The sequence below is a fragment of the Bos indicus genome, chromosome 26 (assembly GCF_029378745.1).
Source record: "Bos indicus isolate NIAB-ARS_2022 breed Sahiwal x Tharparkar chromosome 26, NIAB-ARS_B.indTharparkar_mat_pri_1.0, whole genome shotgun sequence".
Lineage (NCBI taxonomy): Eukaryota > Metazoa > Chordata > Mammalia > Artiodactyla > Bovidae > Bos > Bos indicus.
In genome coordinates this window covers 9,398,021-9,414,587 of record NC_091785.1, presented here as the reverse complement: position 1 = coordinate 9,414,587, position 16,567 = coordinate 9,398,021, and the positions used below count along the sequence as shown (strand labels likewise).

The 16,567-nt window shown below is 41.5% G+C and overlaps 1 protein-coding gene across 3 annotated transcripts in view; it reads right to left on the bottom strand.

The window, feature by feature from the left end:
• PAPSS2 (3'-phosphoadenosine 5'-phosphosulfate synthase 2) overlaps positions 1-16,567 on the bottom strand; it is a 115,039-nt gene that overhangs the window by 20,202 nt on the left and 78,270 nt on the right. For 2 of the 3 annotated variants that reach the window (XM_070780435.1, XM_070780434.1), the window contains exons 4-9: positions 16,179-16,317; positions 15,533-15,651; positions 15,293-15,406; positions 13,271-13,382; positions 10,096-10,110; positions 6,065-6,270 (exon numbers count right to left, since the gene is read on the bottom strand). In XM_070780435.1, coding sequence (XP_070636536.1) covers positions 6,065-6,270; positions 10,096-10,110; positions 13,271-13,382; positions 15,293-15,406; positions 15,533-15,651; positions 16,179-16,317 — 705 coding nt within the window. The remainder of the gene's footprint in view (positions 1-6,064; positions 6,271-10,095; positions 10,111-13,270; positions 13,383-15,292; positions 15,407-15,532; positions 15,652-16,178; positions 16,318-16,567) is intronic. The other variant, XM_070780436.1, reaches the window with a different exon arrangement.

Here is a 16,567-nt window from a genome sequence, read left to right as displayed (position 1 = left end):
TCCTTAGAAGAAAAGCTATGACCAACCTAGACAGCATATTAAAAAGCAGAGACATTACTTTGCCAACAAAGGTCCATGTAGTCAAAGCTATGCTTTTTCCAATAGTCATGTATGGATGTGAGAGTTGGACTATCAAGAAAGCTGAGCGCTGAAGAATTGATGCTTTTGAACTGTGGTGTTGGAGAAGACTCTTGAGAGTCCCGTGGACTGCAAGGAGATCGAACCACTCTATCCTAAAGGAAATCAGTCCTGAATATTCATTGGAAGGACTGATGCTGAAGCTTGAACTCCAATACTTTGGCCACCTGATGTGAAGAACTGACTCACTGGAAAAGACCCTGATTCTGGGAAAGATTGAATGGAGGAGGAGAAGGGGACGACAGAGGATGAGATGGTTGGATGCCATCATCGACTCATGGACATGAGTTTGAGTAAACACTGGGAGTTGGTGATGGACAGGGAAGCCTGGCATGCTCTAGTCCATGGAATCACAAAGAGTCAGACACAACTGAGCAACTGCACTGAACTAAATATGTTCCATATGACGCTGCAATGCAATACATCACACCTGAGAGCAGGTGTCTCTCGTCAGTCATGAAGACAAACACTATGGAAGGTGTACTCCTCAGCCACATCGTAGTTGTGCAACCATTCCCCTTATCAGATTCCAGACTTGCTTTTTGCACCATCCAAAGATAGTGTGTATTGTTAGCACACTAACAATCAGCCTGTATTGTTAGCAGAAAAGAGAGAGGCAAGAAAAAGGGAGAGAAAGCTGATTAATTTTTAACACCCAGCCAGAAGACATCAAGGTGGTGACGGTGCACCCTGGTTCAATTTCCTGTCATGGTCAGATGTTAAGGTTTACAATGACTTGCATTTCACAGCTCTTCAGGGAATGGGAGATTAGAGCCATCCATGGTTCTTAACAGAGGGCGATTTTGCCTCTAACGGGGACATCAGACAATATCTGAAGACAATTTTGATCATCACAGCTGGAGTGGGGAAGGGTGTGCTGTTGGAATCCAGTGTATAGAGGCCAGGAATGCTACTAAATATCCTGTGTTGAACAGGACAGCCCCACAACAAAGAACTACCCAGCCCCATGGTTAATAGTGCTTTGGTTGAGAAACCCTGAGCAGACAAAGGGTTATTGCAAGGGATTTGGTTGTTTTTCATGGCCCACCTCCTAAATTCCATGCTCAGGAAAATGACTTAAGAATATTGTCAAATACCCATACCTATACATTTACTTTCTCCTCATTGCTTAAACTACAAATAAAATTTTGAGAGACCTCAAATCCTTGGGCATGGAGTAACTCATTCTGGACGCTAGGGGTCCACCCTACATTGTTCTATTAGTGAAGGCAATCCTGAACCTGTTTAATTCACCACCCAGCCTAAAAATATATATGGAGAGCGATGCTGAAACCAAGCTTTAGGTATATCTTGGATCAGGAAGGACAAAGGGCATCTCTCTGAAAGGTGATCCCAGAACTGTGGTCCACCTATTAGGAAAGGAGGTCCAATGGCTCTGCCCCATTTCCAAGGACTTTCTGGCCCATAAGTCCCCACTTCTTTCCAAGCCTCCTACCAAAGGCAGGTGTAGGACCACAGTTAGAGAGTTTTCAGAACTGGACACACAGAGGGGTATAAGTAACAAGCTTTAAGGAAGTCTAGAGAAACAGTGAAAGAGGAACTGGGCTCAGAGTCACAGATAGCAGGAATGTATAAAGGATAAGAGGAGGAGCCCAAGCACTCGGATGAGAGCTAAGAAAGCTACGGTGAACAAGAGGGCAAGGTGAGGAAGAGGAGAAGGAAACCACCTAGAGAGGAAGAGGGGATGTGCACATAAGAAGGAAAGGAGCAGCTAAGGGTGGGAAGGTGTAACACAGTGAGGAGGAAGGAATGGAAGGAACAGTGTCCTAGGCTGGGGGACTAGCATACGCAAAAGTATGAGAGAGATGCTACAATGACCAGCTGAGAATGCATGAAAGAATATTTTCAGTGGTGGAAGTAATGAGTAGTAAGATGAATTATATCTCTGTATGAGTTCCAAATAAAGCCTGATAGTTGCTCCAGCTGAAGAATGGAGAAAAGATTTGAAGGGAGTAAGGCAAGAGACAGGGAAGAAATTCAGTGTCCTGGCCCAAGTTGGAACAGAGGAGAAGTGAACAACTCCAAGCAATACTTTGGAAGCAGAACTGCTAGGACTGGTGATTGAATGGACAAGGGAGAAGAAAGAAGCAAGAATGACATCCAATGTGGTATGTATGTACAATGGAAATTACTCAGTCATTAAAAATGAAATGATGCCATGTGCAGCAACATGGGTCAACCTAGAGATTATTGTAGTAAGTGAAGTAAGAGAAAGACAAATATATCACTTATATGTGGAATCTTTAAAAAATGATACAAGTGAACTTACTTTTGAAACAGACTTATAGACATAGAAGGGGGAGGGATAAAGTAGGATGTTGGGATTAATATATACACACCACTATATATAATATCGGAGAAGGCAATGGCACCCCACTCCAGTACTCTTGCCTGGAAAATCCAATGGACAGAGGAGCCTGGTAGGCTGCAGTCCATGGGGTCGAAAAGAGTCGGACACGACTGAGCGACTTCACTTTCATGCATTGGAGAAGGAAATGGCAACCCACTCCAGTGTTCTTGCCTGGAGAACCCCAGGGACGGGGGAGCCTGGTGGGCTTCCATCTATGGGGTCACACAGAGTCAGACATGACTGAAGCGACTTAGCAGCAGCAGCATATATAATATAGATCATCACAGGGACCTACTGTATAACACAGGAAACCCTACTCCATACTCTGTAATAAGCTATATGGGAAAAGAATCTGAGAAAGGATATATATGTGTGTGTGTGTCTGTGTGTGTGTGTGTGTGTGTGTATATACACATATAACTGAACCAGTTTGCTGTACACCTAAAACTAACATAATATTGTAAATCAACTATACTTCAACTTAAATAAAAATAATACTTTGAAAATAACACAGAAAATTAGGAATATATTTTTTCAGAATGCCAGAAGATGTACATTAAAAACAGAAAATTCATTATGGAAAACAAATGTTGTTGATTTTATTTCTGAAAAAATAAAATAAAAAAAAAAGAATGATATCCAGGATTTGGACATGGACCATGCTTTGGATGGTGGACCTTGGGGGACACAGGCGGGGGACCATGCTGGGGTGAAGTTGCCCATGTTGAGTTGAGGTGCTTGCAGGATATACCCTGATGGAGCCCCATGAGAAACAGCTCCGGATGATTATCTAATGCCATGGTTCTCAACCTTCATAGTACATTAGAGTCACAAAGAGCTTCAAAACCCAGGACAGGCAGAACTGAGCCCAGGCCAATGAAATCAAAGTGTGAAGGAGGGCTCTGGTCATGGGTAATTTTTAAACAGGCAATGCTGCTGGGCGAACTGACCATAATGGTCTTCACTGCAGGGCTAAAGGATATAAAAATCTTCCCTCCTATTCTTCACTCTTGGTTTCTACATCATAAAAGAGGAATAATGATTCTTAGGTGCTTCACAGGAGCGTTGTGAGAAACAATTACCATTTGGAAAAGCTTTGAGAGCCACGGATAAAAGACAACAGGATTCCTTTAAGCATTACTTTTACAAGTTTCACCTGCTTTTCCTCATGATCTCATCTGTGGTTCCGTATTAGTGAGAGGGAGGGTTGGGAGGATTGGGATGGAAGGTCAGGGCAAACTGCAGTGAGGGGTTGTGTAACAGGGGCAGACCGTTTCCTTGGTGACTGACCACTTTCCATGCAAATATAACTCCCAGGGCCACATGGAAATACAAGAAGGCCTATGAATACTTTTGGAAGGAATTACTGTTGGAAAAATTTGGGGTTCTGAAAATTTAAAAAAAAATTTAATTTCTGTGAATTTCAAGGTGCTACAAGATTTGCAGTGGGACTTTCCTCGTGGTCCAGTGGTTGAGAATCCACTTGCCAATGCAGGGGACACGGGTTCAATCCCCAGTCTGGGAAGATCCCACATGCTGCGGAGAAACTAAGCCCATGCAGTACAACTACTGAGCCCATGCACCTATAGCCCGGGGTCCGCAACAAGAGAAGCCATCACAATGAGAAGCCGGTGCACCGCAGCTAGAGAGTAGCCCTCGCCCCCGCATCCTCCCCCACTCCCCGCCCCCCGCCCCGCCCCCCCACCCCGCCCCCCCCCCCCCACCCCGCTGCCCCCGGCCCCGTTCGCCGCAAATAGAGAAAGCTTGCGAGCTGAAGACCCAGTGCAGACAAAAATAAAGATGAATAAAAAATTTAAAAAAGAACTTTAAAGGAAAAAAATAAAAATGTGCATTAAGGAGAGTTCCTTTCCCATAAACACACCTTCAGCACTCAAAGTGTAGCTTATACAGGGTGAGTGGTTCTCTCTCTCTGGTTATCCACGGCCCATTTCTCACCATGAGCTCACTGGGAATGTTGACAGAGTCCCTCTAATGATCTAATGGTACTGAGTCACTGACTATATTGTCAAGGCCATGAATCACACCACCATTCTCCCCACCATCTAAGAAATTCTGACCTCCAACTGCCAACACCGGATGCAAGACAAGATAAAAAGAAGTAACTGCTTAAGAAATTCTTTGGATTTTTTTTTTTCTTTTTAGTGCTAACGGTGTGTATGTGAATGTTAGGGCCCCAAAGTGAAAGTATCTGAACTGGCATGAAGCAGGATCACTGCTCTTTAGGTCACTGAGTGCAGGTCAGATCCTAAACCTATAGGATTATGATCAGAGAAGGAATGAAATAAAGGCATAATTAAGGCTTGGAACATAATTCCTCAAATAGCTGTTGTCCAATTATTTTAAAGACTGTCTGCCAGCCTCTTGGAGAGAAAATGTTCAGATGGCTCTGAGCCTATCAGCAGGGTGAACAGTTGTGTCCAATAAGTGAAAAGCTGCTTTGCTCACCCACTGACCTCTGTGTTCCACCAGGGGCCTTGAAAAAGCTCTCTCTAGCTTGCAACAGTTCACAACCAAAATAAAGAAAAAGTTTGTCTAACAGATTTGGACAGGTTTCTTCACACATCCGTTGTGTGCAGTCACGGGACGGGAAGACATCTCGGAAGACATCTGGTCCGCTCCTTTTACAAATGAAGAAACAGAAGGCCAGAGAGAGGACTGCCTTGTTTAATCACAAGGCTTTCTAGAGTCTCCTGGGTTGCACATGGTTCTTTATTCCTGTGAACTTTCTGAAATCACTAGTATGTGTCTTTTCTTATTTTTGCTCTAATGCTCTAATCTTGGATGAAGGATGGCTTTTGCATTCAATTTCACATATTTTTCATTATGGAAAATGAACCACATCTACATCTAGCAATTCCACTCCTTGCCATCCCACCCTATCACTGCCAACATTTAGAAGCTGTAAAGGAATCTGAAAACTTTTAGTCTGTTTTGCCTTTAGGCAGATTGACTCCAAAACAATCCTAATCAGATGAACACATTTTTCAATCTTAAAAATATCCACTAATGAAAGTGTGGCATTTTCCTTCGGGAAACTGCTGCTATTTGTGCTTTTGTCTACTGAAGAATGTCACTGACCACCACCCTCCTCCCCCACAATGGCCACAGAGCATGAACTCCAAGTCTCTTTCCAGAGATCAGTTGGATCCAGTCTGTATGAAGAAATTGACTTCCCTTGTGAATTTCAAGATAAACAGGGCTGCAAGCTCTGACTGTGGTTTTTTTGCATAGCACAGCTATGATTTTAGTCCTCTCCTCAGGATGCTAGACAAAATTCTCTCTCCGGTCCATTTGTTACCCATTTAGCTGAGGGGACTGGCCATCACAAGAGACCATTCAGACCAACCCTCAAACAGAAAGTCATTTCTTTTCCCTAATGAAAAGGATCTCCCCAGGCAAAGCTTGCAATACCTCCCTTAGAAACACATTCTTCCATCTCACCACAGTTTTTCTAAGTCCTTCGTGAAGGAATTGAAAAGATTTTTTTTTTTACCCCAAGCTGAAAGAAAGCCTTCTGAAGGTTTTGCCACTTACTTTGATATAGGGGTGCTTTGCGCACGTTGTGCCCCACACATGGGAACAACGCTCCTCTTTTCTATGTTCATAGAATTCAGGATCTTCTAAGATAGCCACCCTCCGTCCTCCGTGTGTCAAGACAAACTTACTGCAGCCTTCCAGCCGTGTCTTATCATCCGCAGAGATGGGGAGTACTATAGGGATGCTCATGTTGATCACTCCATCTGTGGAAAGAGCCATGTGGTGTGTGAACGTGGGGTACGAGGCATGTGCTCCTTTAAAGGGGACTCCCATGTGTGCCATTTCCTGCAAAAGGCATCAAGACCTTCCTCTAACATAGCTGTGCTGCTGCACTAGTTTTTCTAGAATCTGTGATCAATCCTTTAAGAAGAGGCTTCTCAAAGCAAGAGATGGAGCGTTTGTGAAAAGTGGGGTGTTTCAAATTGTGGAGATGGCTTCAGTAAGTGACTGGGAGGCCCAGGAGGGATTGTCTCCCTTCTGAGTTCCCTTTGGAAAATTCCGTCCTGACTTCCACACACTAGGGAGCTTAGTCTTTAAAAATCCAATTAGACCAAATAAAGGCACTGCCTGGCATCTCTGCAAATCCTGCACCTGCATATTAAATCACCTTGCAGATAGCAAGCCTCATACAGGATCCACCTTTGGTTGAATCGTTAATGAGGAATCCACAGATACAGAGGCTGGACCATGGGGCTGGAGCATGCACAAAGTTTGCTATATGCACTGGCTCCTGGAACCAACCCCCTGAAGATGGGAAGGGAGGTCTGTGATTCCTTAATGAAGCCAGAGAACATAAGAGATTACACAGCTGTTTCCCCGCTTTTGTAATGGTGCCCCAACACTCCAGCAAGTATGTCAGACTTTCTGTTGTACTTACAGTTAGAAAATGGGGGCACAGAATTAAGGGTGTAACACTAAAGAATATTTGGGCAATTTGGGGGGTGTTGCCAAGTTCAAGACTCAGAAGGGAATGAAAGAAAGGTGAATAAAGAAAACATTCAACTTGTTACCAGTTTAAGCTTGACTGCTCACTGCTCCTCAGATCAGTCTATGAGAAATGAGTTGTTGGGCAAGGAATAGCAACTGTATTTGGGAAGTCAGCAGACCAGGAAGTTGGTAGACTCCATCTGAGAGAACCATCTTTCCTGAATCCAGGCTTTTTTTATACCCAAAGGGGAGGGGATAAAGTCAAACATTTCCTAATTGCAGTCAGACTCCCGAGGGGGATGTGTTAATATCTTCCTTACTGCAGCTATTCTCAGGTTGGGCCTGGTCGGGAGGTTTCCTGTGAGCTAAACAAAGGTATTTTAGCTTAAAGGTATTTTAGCTAAACAAAGGTATTTCATGAAAGCCAGGGTTCCTAGAGATGGGGCATTATGTATAATGTAAGCTTATGGGCAACATCCCCTTATTGATTAACTTGTAAAAAAAGCAATAGATATATATATGGAATTTAGAAAGATGGTAACAATAACCGTATATGTGAGACAGAAAAAAGAGACACAGATGTATAGAACAGTCTTTTGGACTCTGTGGGAGAAGGCGAGGGTGGGATGATCTGAGAGAATAGCATTGAAACATGTATATTATCATATGTGAAACAGATCGCCAATCCAGGTTCGATGTATGAGACAGGGTGCTCAGGGCTGGTGCACTAGGATGACCCAGAGGGATGGGATGGGGAGGGAAGTGGGAGGGGAGTTCAGGATGGGGAACACATGTACACCCATGGCTGATTCATGTTAGTATATGGCAAAAACCACTACGATATTGTAAAGTAATTAACCTCCAACTAAAATAAATAAATTTTAAAACAATAGAATACAAAAGTTAAAGAAACAGATCAAATATGGAGATATGGAGTCAGATGTGTTCTTCCCCATTACAAACTCAGGAATTCAAAACAGGAAGCAAATACTGTTACTTATGCATTGGAGGCAATGTACCATAGATTAATGAAGTCTTGTAAATCTACCTGTCAAAATCCAACTTTAGACCATCTCTGATAAAGGTCTGAGGTCTGAGTTCTATCCCCTTGGGGCATAATACTCTCCTGCTAGCTATGAAACAAAAGTTTGCAGGCATATCACTTTGCACATTTAAAATACTCTCTAAAAGTTACTAGGACATAAATCATGCCACCAGATATAGATGGTAACTTCCGGCAATAAAGAAATTATGTCCATCATAAAATCCTGCAATCTGCTCCAGGAGCCTTCTAAACAAGGAAGATAACTGTGCACAGAAAGTAATGATTTTTGTCGCTCAAACAACTCCTCTGTTTCAAAGTTCAGAGACAATAAAAGTAGTCCAAGCAAGCCCTCTACAGAGAGCACTAAACTCAAAGCCAAGTAATCTCCTATTTACTACCTGTGTCAGTCACCTCTGTGCTCAGTTTCTCCACTTGGAAAACAGTATCATAAATAACATGTACATCCCTGGGTTACTGGGAAGAGCCATACTGTAAAGCACTCTATTAGTTTATGATGAAAGATCATTAAGCCCACTGCATGGTATAGTTGATAAAAAGAGGAGGCCTGCAAAGAAACACTCCTCTGAGGATGCTGATGATCTCATTAGAAATCATGCTTTCTGTGGACTGTGGATTACTGACCACACTGCTTATGAAGAGTAGCTTGACTAAAGTCAAGTAAGACAAGATGCAGAGCAAAAGGTTGGTGGTATGCTGGAGGAAACCCAGCTTTGCCTGCAATGCACCTGCAGTGCTGCCTTCCATCAATGATTCTGGGTTGAATTCCAAAGAACGCTCCAGTCTTCTGTTGCCATTGGCTCTTCTGGTCTACTAGATTCCAGCCCAGAGTAGCCTCTGATCCACCTTCATCTTGGCCTTGATTGAAAAATCCCGACTAAGGACACAGCACTCCCTGATAGGTTGTCAAGACAGCTAATCTGTGGGATGTTGTGGAAGGGAGTTCTACCAAGGAGAAATGCCAACTGATCTCATACACCTGTAGCTACAACTCCACACAGGTAAAAAATTTACTGTCTTTCCCCTATCTTAATCAACTTTTCCATTGATAATACATAAAATTATCCTACTATTTAACTCTGTGCTGAAATATCCTCCTTAGCTTTAGACATTGACTCGGGCTTTCAGCCCTTTTCCATTATGTACTTCAACTCTGGTGGGAACCACCCTGATTATTTCACTGTGGTGTAAATCACTGTGAAAAAGAATATCGTGGTTTTTTAGCTATAGTTAGTCCAGCACTGACTTCATGTTTAATTGAATAATTTTGCTTTTGCTTTAAATAATTGTCAAGCTTCTTGTTTTAACCTTGCAGATATGTTTATCATTTGTTTGGGACTGTTTGTAGGCAAAAACTAAAATACTTTTTATTGACTAATCTTTTTTCAAGGAAAAATAACAATGATGAAAATAATACTCAAGATAAATGATATCTTTAGAATTTTACCTTTTTCTTCTGGTACAGCACAGACATTTACAATCACAGTGGGCATGTATTTATTCCCAGTTTTATAACTATCAATCATCATAGCTTGAAATTAAATTCATGCATAATCACTTATCACAAACAAATGAAGTACAATCATCCACAATCCAACCAGGTGCATCCACTTTAAATTGCATCTAAAATTGACTTATCTTTCATCAATTAAAAATGTTTTATAAATGCAATGGGAAAAAAATTCCAGATTTGTGAAACTAAATGAGGACAAACACTCAGTAGAAGTAATTAGCATAAAGGATAATAAGTTTTTAAAATCTCAAGAACAAATATGCAATAAAAATTTAGAAACAACTTTACTTTTGTCAGCTGAATACATTATAAACAACAGCTGCATCTGATCCAGAAATTTCCTGTTACTTGGACTCCTATCAACAGAAGGCAGTATTATTCTCTTAAAACTGGTTGGATCATAAACTGTTAGCAATTCCAACTGTTTCATTTAGATTTTTTTTTAAGTCATGTTCTTACCATTTCTAGTTAATATAACACATTTAATTATAATAATTTAACTACTTGGGAAGTTAAAGTACATACCAGGAAGGAACATGCCTAGAGAAATACAAACACAGTTAAGAAAAATATTGTTTTCAACTTTCCATCAAAATAATAGTAAAGCAACAATGTCAAAGAACAAATTCCTATTATGAAATTTTATACATACAACAGACAAATTACTGAGATTTTTGCTACAGCCATTTCTAAAAGTAGAGAATATAAGACAGCAAAAAGCTGGAGAAAACAGAATTTGTATTGAATACTGTCCAATAAAATCCAAAAGTATTGTTTAAATGATTATGTTTTTAAATAATTATAACATATGTCAAAAGCCCCTCCAACTTCAGTTGCCTCTTATAAATAAGCGATGCAATAACTACCGTTGCCCTTTGGGAGGTGTGGAGGCAAGCTGCTCTAGAATATCCTAGAATTCCAGATGTTTGGAGGACACGAAAGTGTGCCCAGTAGAAAAAATGCAGATTTAGAACCAGGATAACTTGGAGTTGAATCCAGACTTCAGGTGAGTTATTTAACCTTCCCAATACTATTCCCTCATATGGACAAAACACCTTTACAGTGGCGTTAATCCAGATTAAATGTGATGTCCAATGTCAAGCACCGGGGTCAGAACATCTTATGTGCTGAATAAATGCTGGCAATATGTAGGAAAGCTCTCAAGCCCTGCCTTAGAAAGTCAAAGCCACGGAAGACTTGCCATTAAATGATCAGGTCACACAAGGCTGCCATGTCTTAACCCTACTTGGATGCCACCAGTCAAGAATACAAGCTTAAGGTTCCATTTGTAAATTTAGATGTGACATTTATCACTGGAGAATCTGTGACAACCTCGAAACTATATATCCAGTGAGAAATAAAGTGATAATACACTGACATGAAAACAGATCCTTGAGTAATATAAGGAGTAACTCATATAATCATCAAAAACACTAAAAAGTGAGTTTTTATTTTGATTTTGGACTGAGTACATGAACTAATTTTTTTTTTTATAACAAACTAGTTTGTTTTAACTATGGGGTAAATTGTGACCATTTGAGAAAATTAAAACCAAAAAATCGTTTTGGGAGACAGAGTCAGAATAGAAACCTTACTGGCAGACTGTTAGGTGATCAAGATGTACAATTGTTTAATGGTGGATGAAAATGGCCACATCTGTGACTACCAAAGTTATTTCAAATTTTCAATGGTGGTGACTCAAACTTTCATAAACTGGTTAAAATGAAATGATATCTGTATAATAATATCTTGCTCAACCTTCTGATGTAGAAATACGTCATTTTTGAAATGTAACCCTGTCTACTCAGTCCAATGGCTTCCTTGGTGGTTCAGATGGTAAAGTCTCTGCCTGCAATGTGGGACACCCGGGTTTGATCCCTGGGTTGAGAAGATCCCCTGGAGAAGGAAGGAGCCTGGTAGGCTACAGTCCATGGGGTGGCAAAGAGTTGGACACAACTGAGTGACTTCACTTTTCACTCAGTTCAAAATCCACCGAGCCAAGCTCTTGCATGAGACTAACATGGTATGGTAGAGGACAGAGTGTTTCAACTGCCTTGCAATTAGTAAATGCCCCCAGGGCTGCAGATGGGTAGGAGAAAGGCCGAGCCCACCCCTTCTACAGGAGCAGTTCCATTTTCATCTGTTCTATACGTGGCCTCAGATTTCACTGAAACAGCAATAACTTAAAAAAAAAACAAAAAAGCTTGACAACCACGAATGTGGTTGGAAAACCCTTCCATAGAGTTCAGATGAACTGCACTGCCTGTCCCAGCAAGCTCATATCTGTCTTCCTTATCTATCTCCGGCAGCTAGAACAAAACCTGACATCCAAGGACACTCAATGAATATTTGTTGGCTAGCTGATGAACATCTTATCTGTGCTACTTCCAAATGGATGTTACTAGAGATAAGCCTCTTAGTCTGTTCAAGACCTTCATGGCCTTTTAATTGTACATGGGGGTTGCGGGGAGGTGTTAATATATGGATTATATTTTATGGAATATAATATATGGAATGTATTGGACAAGGTATCCTTTTAAATGCTCAGCATCCCAATGAGAAGGTTAAGTCTTTTAAGTCCCAATGAGGTAGGTACTGTTATTAACATCCCCATTTTACAGATGAGAAAACTGAGGCCCAGAGTGTTTAAGTAATGTGTTCCAACTTCATAGCTAATCACTGGTAAATGAACCCAGAGTCGGGCTCCATGGCTCACTCTTATCCACTATGATATCCTGCCTCTGCTTAGGCAGAGGTGGGCTACCTATTATATCCTTGGTAACTATTTTTATTAATTATGTAGGAATTAAGGAGACTTTTGGAGAGTATGGGGAGGTTTGAAGCCTAACTACAGCTGGGGTTGCTTTATGTCCCATTCCCTGGACACAAGCCTAGAACACAAACATCTTTCTCAAGAAAGAACACCTGATTTTTCTTCCTAAAAGGTTTGAAGCCCTGCTTAGTATTATACATTCAGTGTGCATCTATCACCATCCCTTCCCCACGTATCAATAATACCCCAAGATCTTGAAATAGATAAATGCTAATTGATAAGGTTAAGACAGTTCTAGGAAGGAAATGATCATAGAAGGATCCGGAAGTGTTCTAAATAACACATCCTTCCGACCTTGACAAGAGCAGTTCTCTAAAAGCCATTCAGCTTCTGCCCAGAAAGCTGCCTTAAAATCCCCTAGTAGAATTCAGTGGATGAAGTCATCCTAATATATTTCATGTATGGACATGAATAGCCACACTTTATGCACCAAAGAAGGCAGCTGCTGCAGTAATGTTTGCTGGAGGATGGGAGGCATCCCACAAGTCAGCAGTGATACGGAGTTCACCCTGGCTCCCCAAGGATGGTCCAGGCAGCTGGCAATGGTGCTTCTCACTGTCCACTGCCTTCTGATATCAGGGCCAGCAAAGGACAAGTGGAGGTGAAACAGACTTAACCTTCTCTTGACTGTGTGGAAGTTAAACCTTCATTTTTTGGTTTCTTCGCTTTTGGTAATCAATAATCCTTTGAGGATAACAACAACAAAAAATCCTAAAAATGGAAGCTTATACATAATTGGACATATCATAAATACATATTTTCACAGTATGTTTTACAAAGCAACGATTAGCTTTTCTTGTTCCTGTGAAGACTTATGAGAAATATTTTTCTAATGATAAAGAGTAAGAAACAAACAAAAACCCATACCATCTATCAGGGTGCCAAAGTGTACAACCTGTAAGTACTCCTTTTCTCTCATAAAACCTTTGAGGGGAGTAGCCCAGCCTTCACTCAAAACTTGGACCCACTGAAGATCCAGCTGCAAAACACAAAAAAAACAGGTGAACATTTCCATGAGCTCTGTGTCCCAGCCGTCCGGTCCCAGGGCAGTCCGTTCTCACTCAGTTGAGAAGAGAATGAAGGCAGAACACTTTATGTTTTAAGCGTTCCCAGATGTAATGCTGGCCCATGATCTAGGACCTGGAGAAGTGTAAGTCTAGAACCTTCTACTGGGAGGGTGGCAAAAGGATTCCAAATGGGGATGATTTCTTTGAGCACTTTGGGCTGTGTCTATTCTTACAATTTGCGACTATGTTGAAGATTCACTGTACATTCTTTATTCCATAATAATTATGGTTTGGCTACACTGTTTTCACCAATATGCTAGCTATTTGATTGAACTGGGCAAACCATTGACTCTAAGATAAATGTCCAAACTTCTTAGCATGATATTAGCTCTGGCCCTAGGGGCTCCTGTAGGAATGTTCACCTGCCACGACTCCCCACCCAGGAGCCTAGTCAACAACGGTGCCAGCCCATGCATAGTCTGAACACACACATGGTTTCAAGCCCATCCCCTGCTTTACCTGAAAACCCTATTCATCACTGAAAATCCATCTCAAAAATTAAAAAAAATAAAACCCAGCTTGTGGACCATTGCTTTGAAATCTTCCCTGTCATCCCTAGGATCAAAAAAATTGATCATTAGATTCTCTGAAGTTCCTCTGTACCTTGCAGACCATTCTGTTATTGGAACTCAAATTCCACAATTATGATTATGTGTTTCTCATCTGCCTGAAGCATTGGAGAACTCAGAATTTATTGTGTAGAGTCAGGGAGCTCTGTTTATAAATTTGTCATGACTTACTACAGCCTGGGGTGTTCATGAGCTGAAGCACATTCCCAATGTACTCTGCCTCATAAAAATATCCAGGGTTTTAATGGATACCAAGAGGTTACCAATGAAAACCTGATCACCTTATATGAACCAACTAACCCTAATCTACAAAGCATGCGTGCTAAGTTGCTTCAGTCATATCCAACTCTTTGCAACCCTATGGACTGTAGCCCATCAGGCTCCTCTGTCCATGGGATTCTCCAGGCAAGAATACTGAGGTGGGTTGCCATTTCCTCTTCCAGGGCATATTCCCAACCCAAGGATCAAACCCACATCCCTTCTGTCTCCTGCACTGGCAGGCAGGTGGTATCATCCAGGTGGTAAATCCATGTAACTAAAACTCCCTCTACTTATACTGGACTCTCCCTGATAAAGGAAAAGTGGGATGTGCAGTGTAGAAAAAGATCAAGGCATTCATATCACTTTAGATTAGGGTTGCTTTTTGTTTTAGTAAAACTTTTCAGTGGTCTAAGAAACACTTATATTCTGGACAAACTATTTTCTTGGCAACTGTCAACAAATAATTACTGCCCAGTGCTTACCATGTGATGCTAGTGGTAAAGAACTCACCTGCTAATTCGGGAGACACAAGAGACACTGGTTCAATCCCTGGGTCAGAAAGATCCCCGGGAGTAAAAAATGGCAACCCACGCATATTCTTGCCTGGACAATCCCATGGACAGAGGAGCCTAGCAGGCTGCAGTCCCGAGGGTCACAAAGAGTTGGACACAAGCAACTTAGCACACAATGCCTGTATGTTGGCATAACTGAAAGTATAACAACAACTATATATAACTGTCCTCTGCAAGTACAGAAGTTAACTTCCTGAACATAAAATTGATCAGCTGCTCTGTAGCAACTCTTGGTGAGAGATATTCTTGGAAAAGCAGTAAAAAAAAAAAAAAAAAAATGTTGGCGAAAGCAAATGTTTTTCTTTATAGGAATTGAATTTTCCTTATGCGTACCTACCTTATTGTTGAGAGTAACTGTAAATGGATTATAATAACTGATATTTAGCCAAATTTTCCGTCAGCCAGTTTGCATCCTCTTACCTTGGTAATTGATAATGAAGGGAGTGCTTCGGCCTCAGCTCGGACTTGGTCGAGTTTGTTTTCTGGCACAAAGAGTTCATGGATGCCTTTGATTACAGTGTGGGGTACAATGTTCTGAAAGGAAGCAGACTTGGTAACCATTTGGAATGAAAACTATATAAAGGACACTTCAGTAAATAGATGATCTCTCATGACTTTGTAAAATTATTATTATTATTTTTTAAAGTTCAGTCCACCCACCTGCTCCTGTAGAAGCTCTACCACCTGCTGCATACAGTCACTCACAGAGGACAAATTGGTTTTAAGCACGAGCTCAGGAGATTCAGGTTTTTCATAATCAGAATCAATACCCGTAAACCCTGCAAAGCAGAAGGCTGAAAGGAACGTCTGCACCAACAGAACAATGTTTTGACTCAATAAGACACAGCACATGTTGGAATAAATGTTTTCAACCATTGTACTCAGACTAAAACAGAAAAGGTCAAATAGCCTTCCTTGACCTCCAGCCATAGGTAAGAACACTTACACCTGTGTTTTCATAAACCCTGAGTCCAAGCCCTCTGCAGTGAATTAGAATGGAAAAGGAGGACCAGAGGGAGGAAAACTCTGAAAGATTCCTCCTACGCACACAGTCACATACATATATTTGTTTTAGTTCTCCGAACTTGATTGCTTATGGCTGGGGTGACAGTTCTTCAGAGATACAAGCCCACATTTTCATAAGCCCATGGAGACACTGAAGATATTACGGTTTGATAAACAGTTGTGTGTGCTATATGTAGTTTTGAAAAACAGTCTTTGAAACTTCAGACAGATTTCTGGGGACAGACATATGAATTGGTGGCATAAGTAAGTGGCAAAGGGGCTACTGAGCTGGCCGTCTTACCTTTGATCTCCCCAGCTCGGGCCCGTTTGTAGAGGCCTTTTACATCTCTCCTTTCACAAATGTTTAGAGGAGCATCTACAAATATCTCAAAGAAGGGCAGTCCTGAGGATTCATGGATTTTGCGGGCGTTCTCACGATCCTGGGAAAAAAATTACATGTAAGAATGTGAGAAAAGGGACTTCCCTGGTGTTCCAAAGGCTAAGAATTTGCATTCCGATGCAGGGGACACAGGTTGACCCCTGGCTGGGGAACTAAGATCCCATATGCCGCAACTACTAAGCGCCACAACTAGAGAGCCCACACACCACAACTAGAGAGTCCACACACCACAACTAGAGAGCCCACACACCACAACTAGAGAGCCCACACACCACAACTAGAGAAGTCCA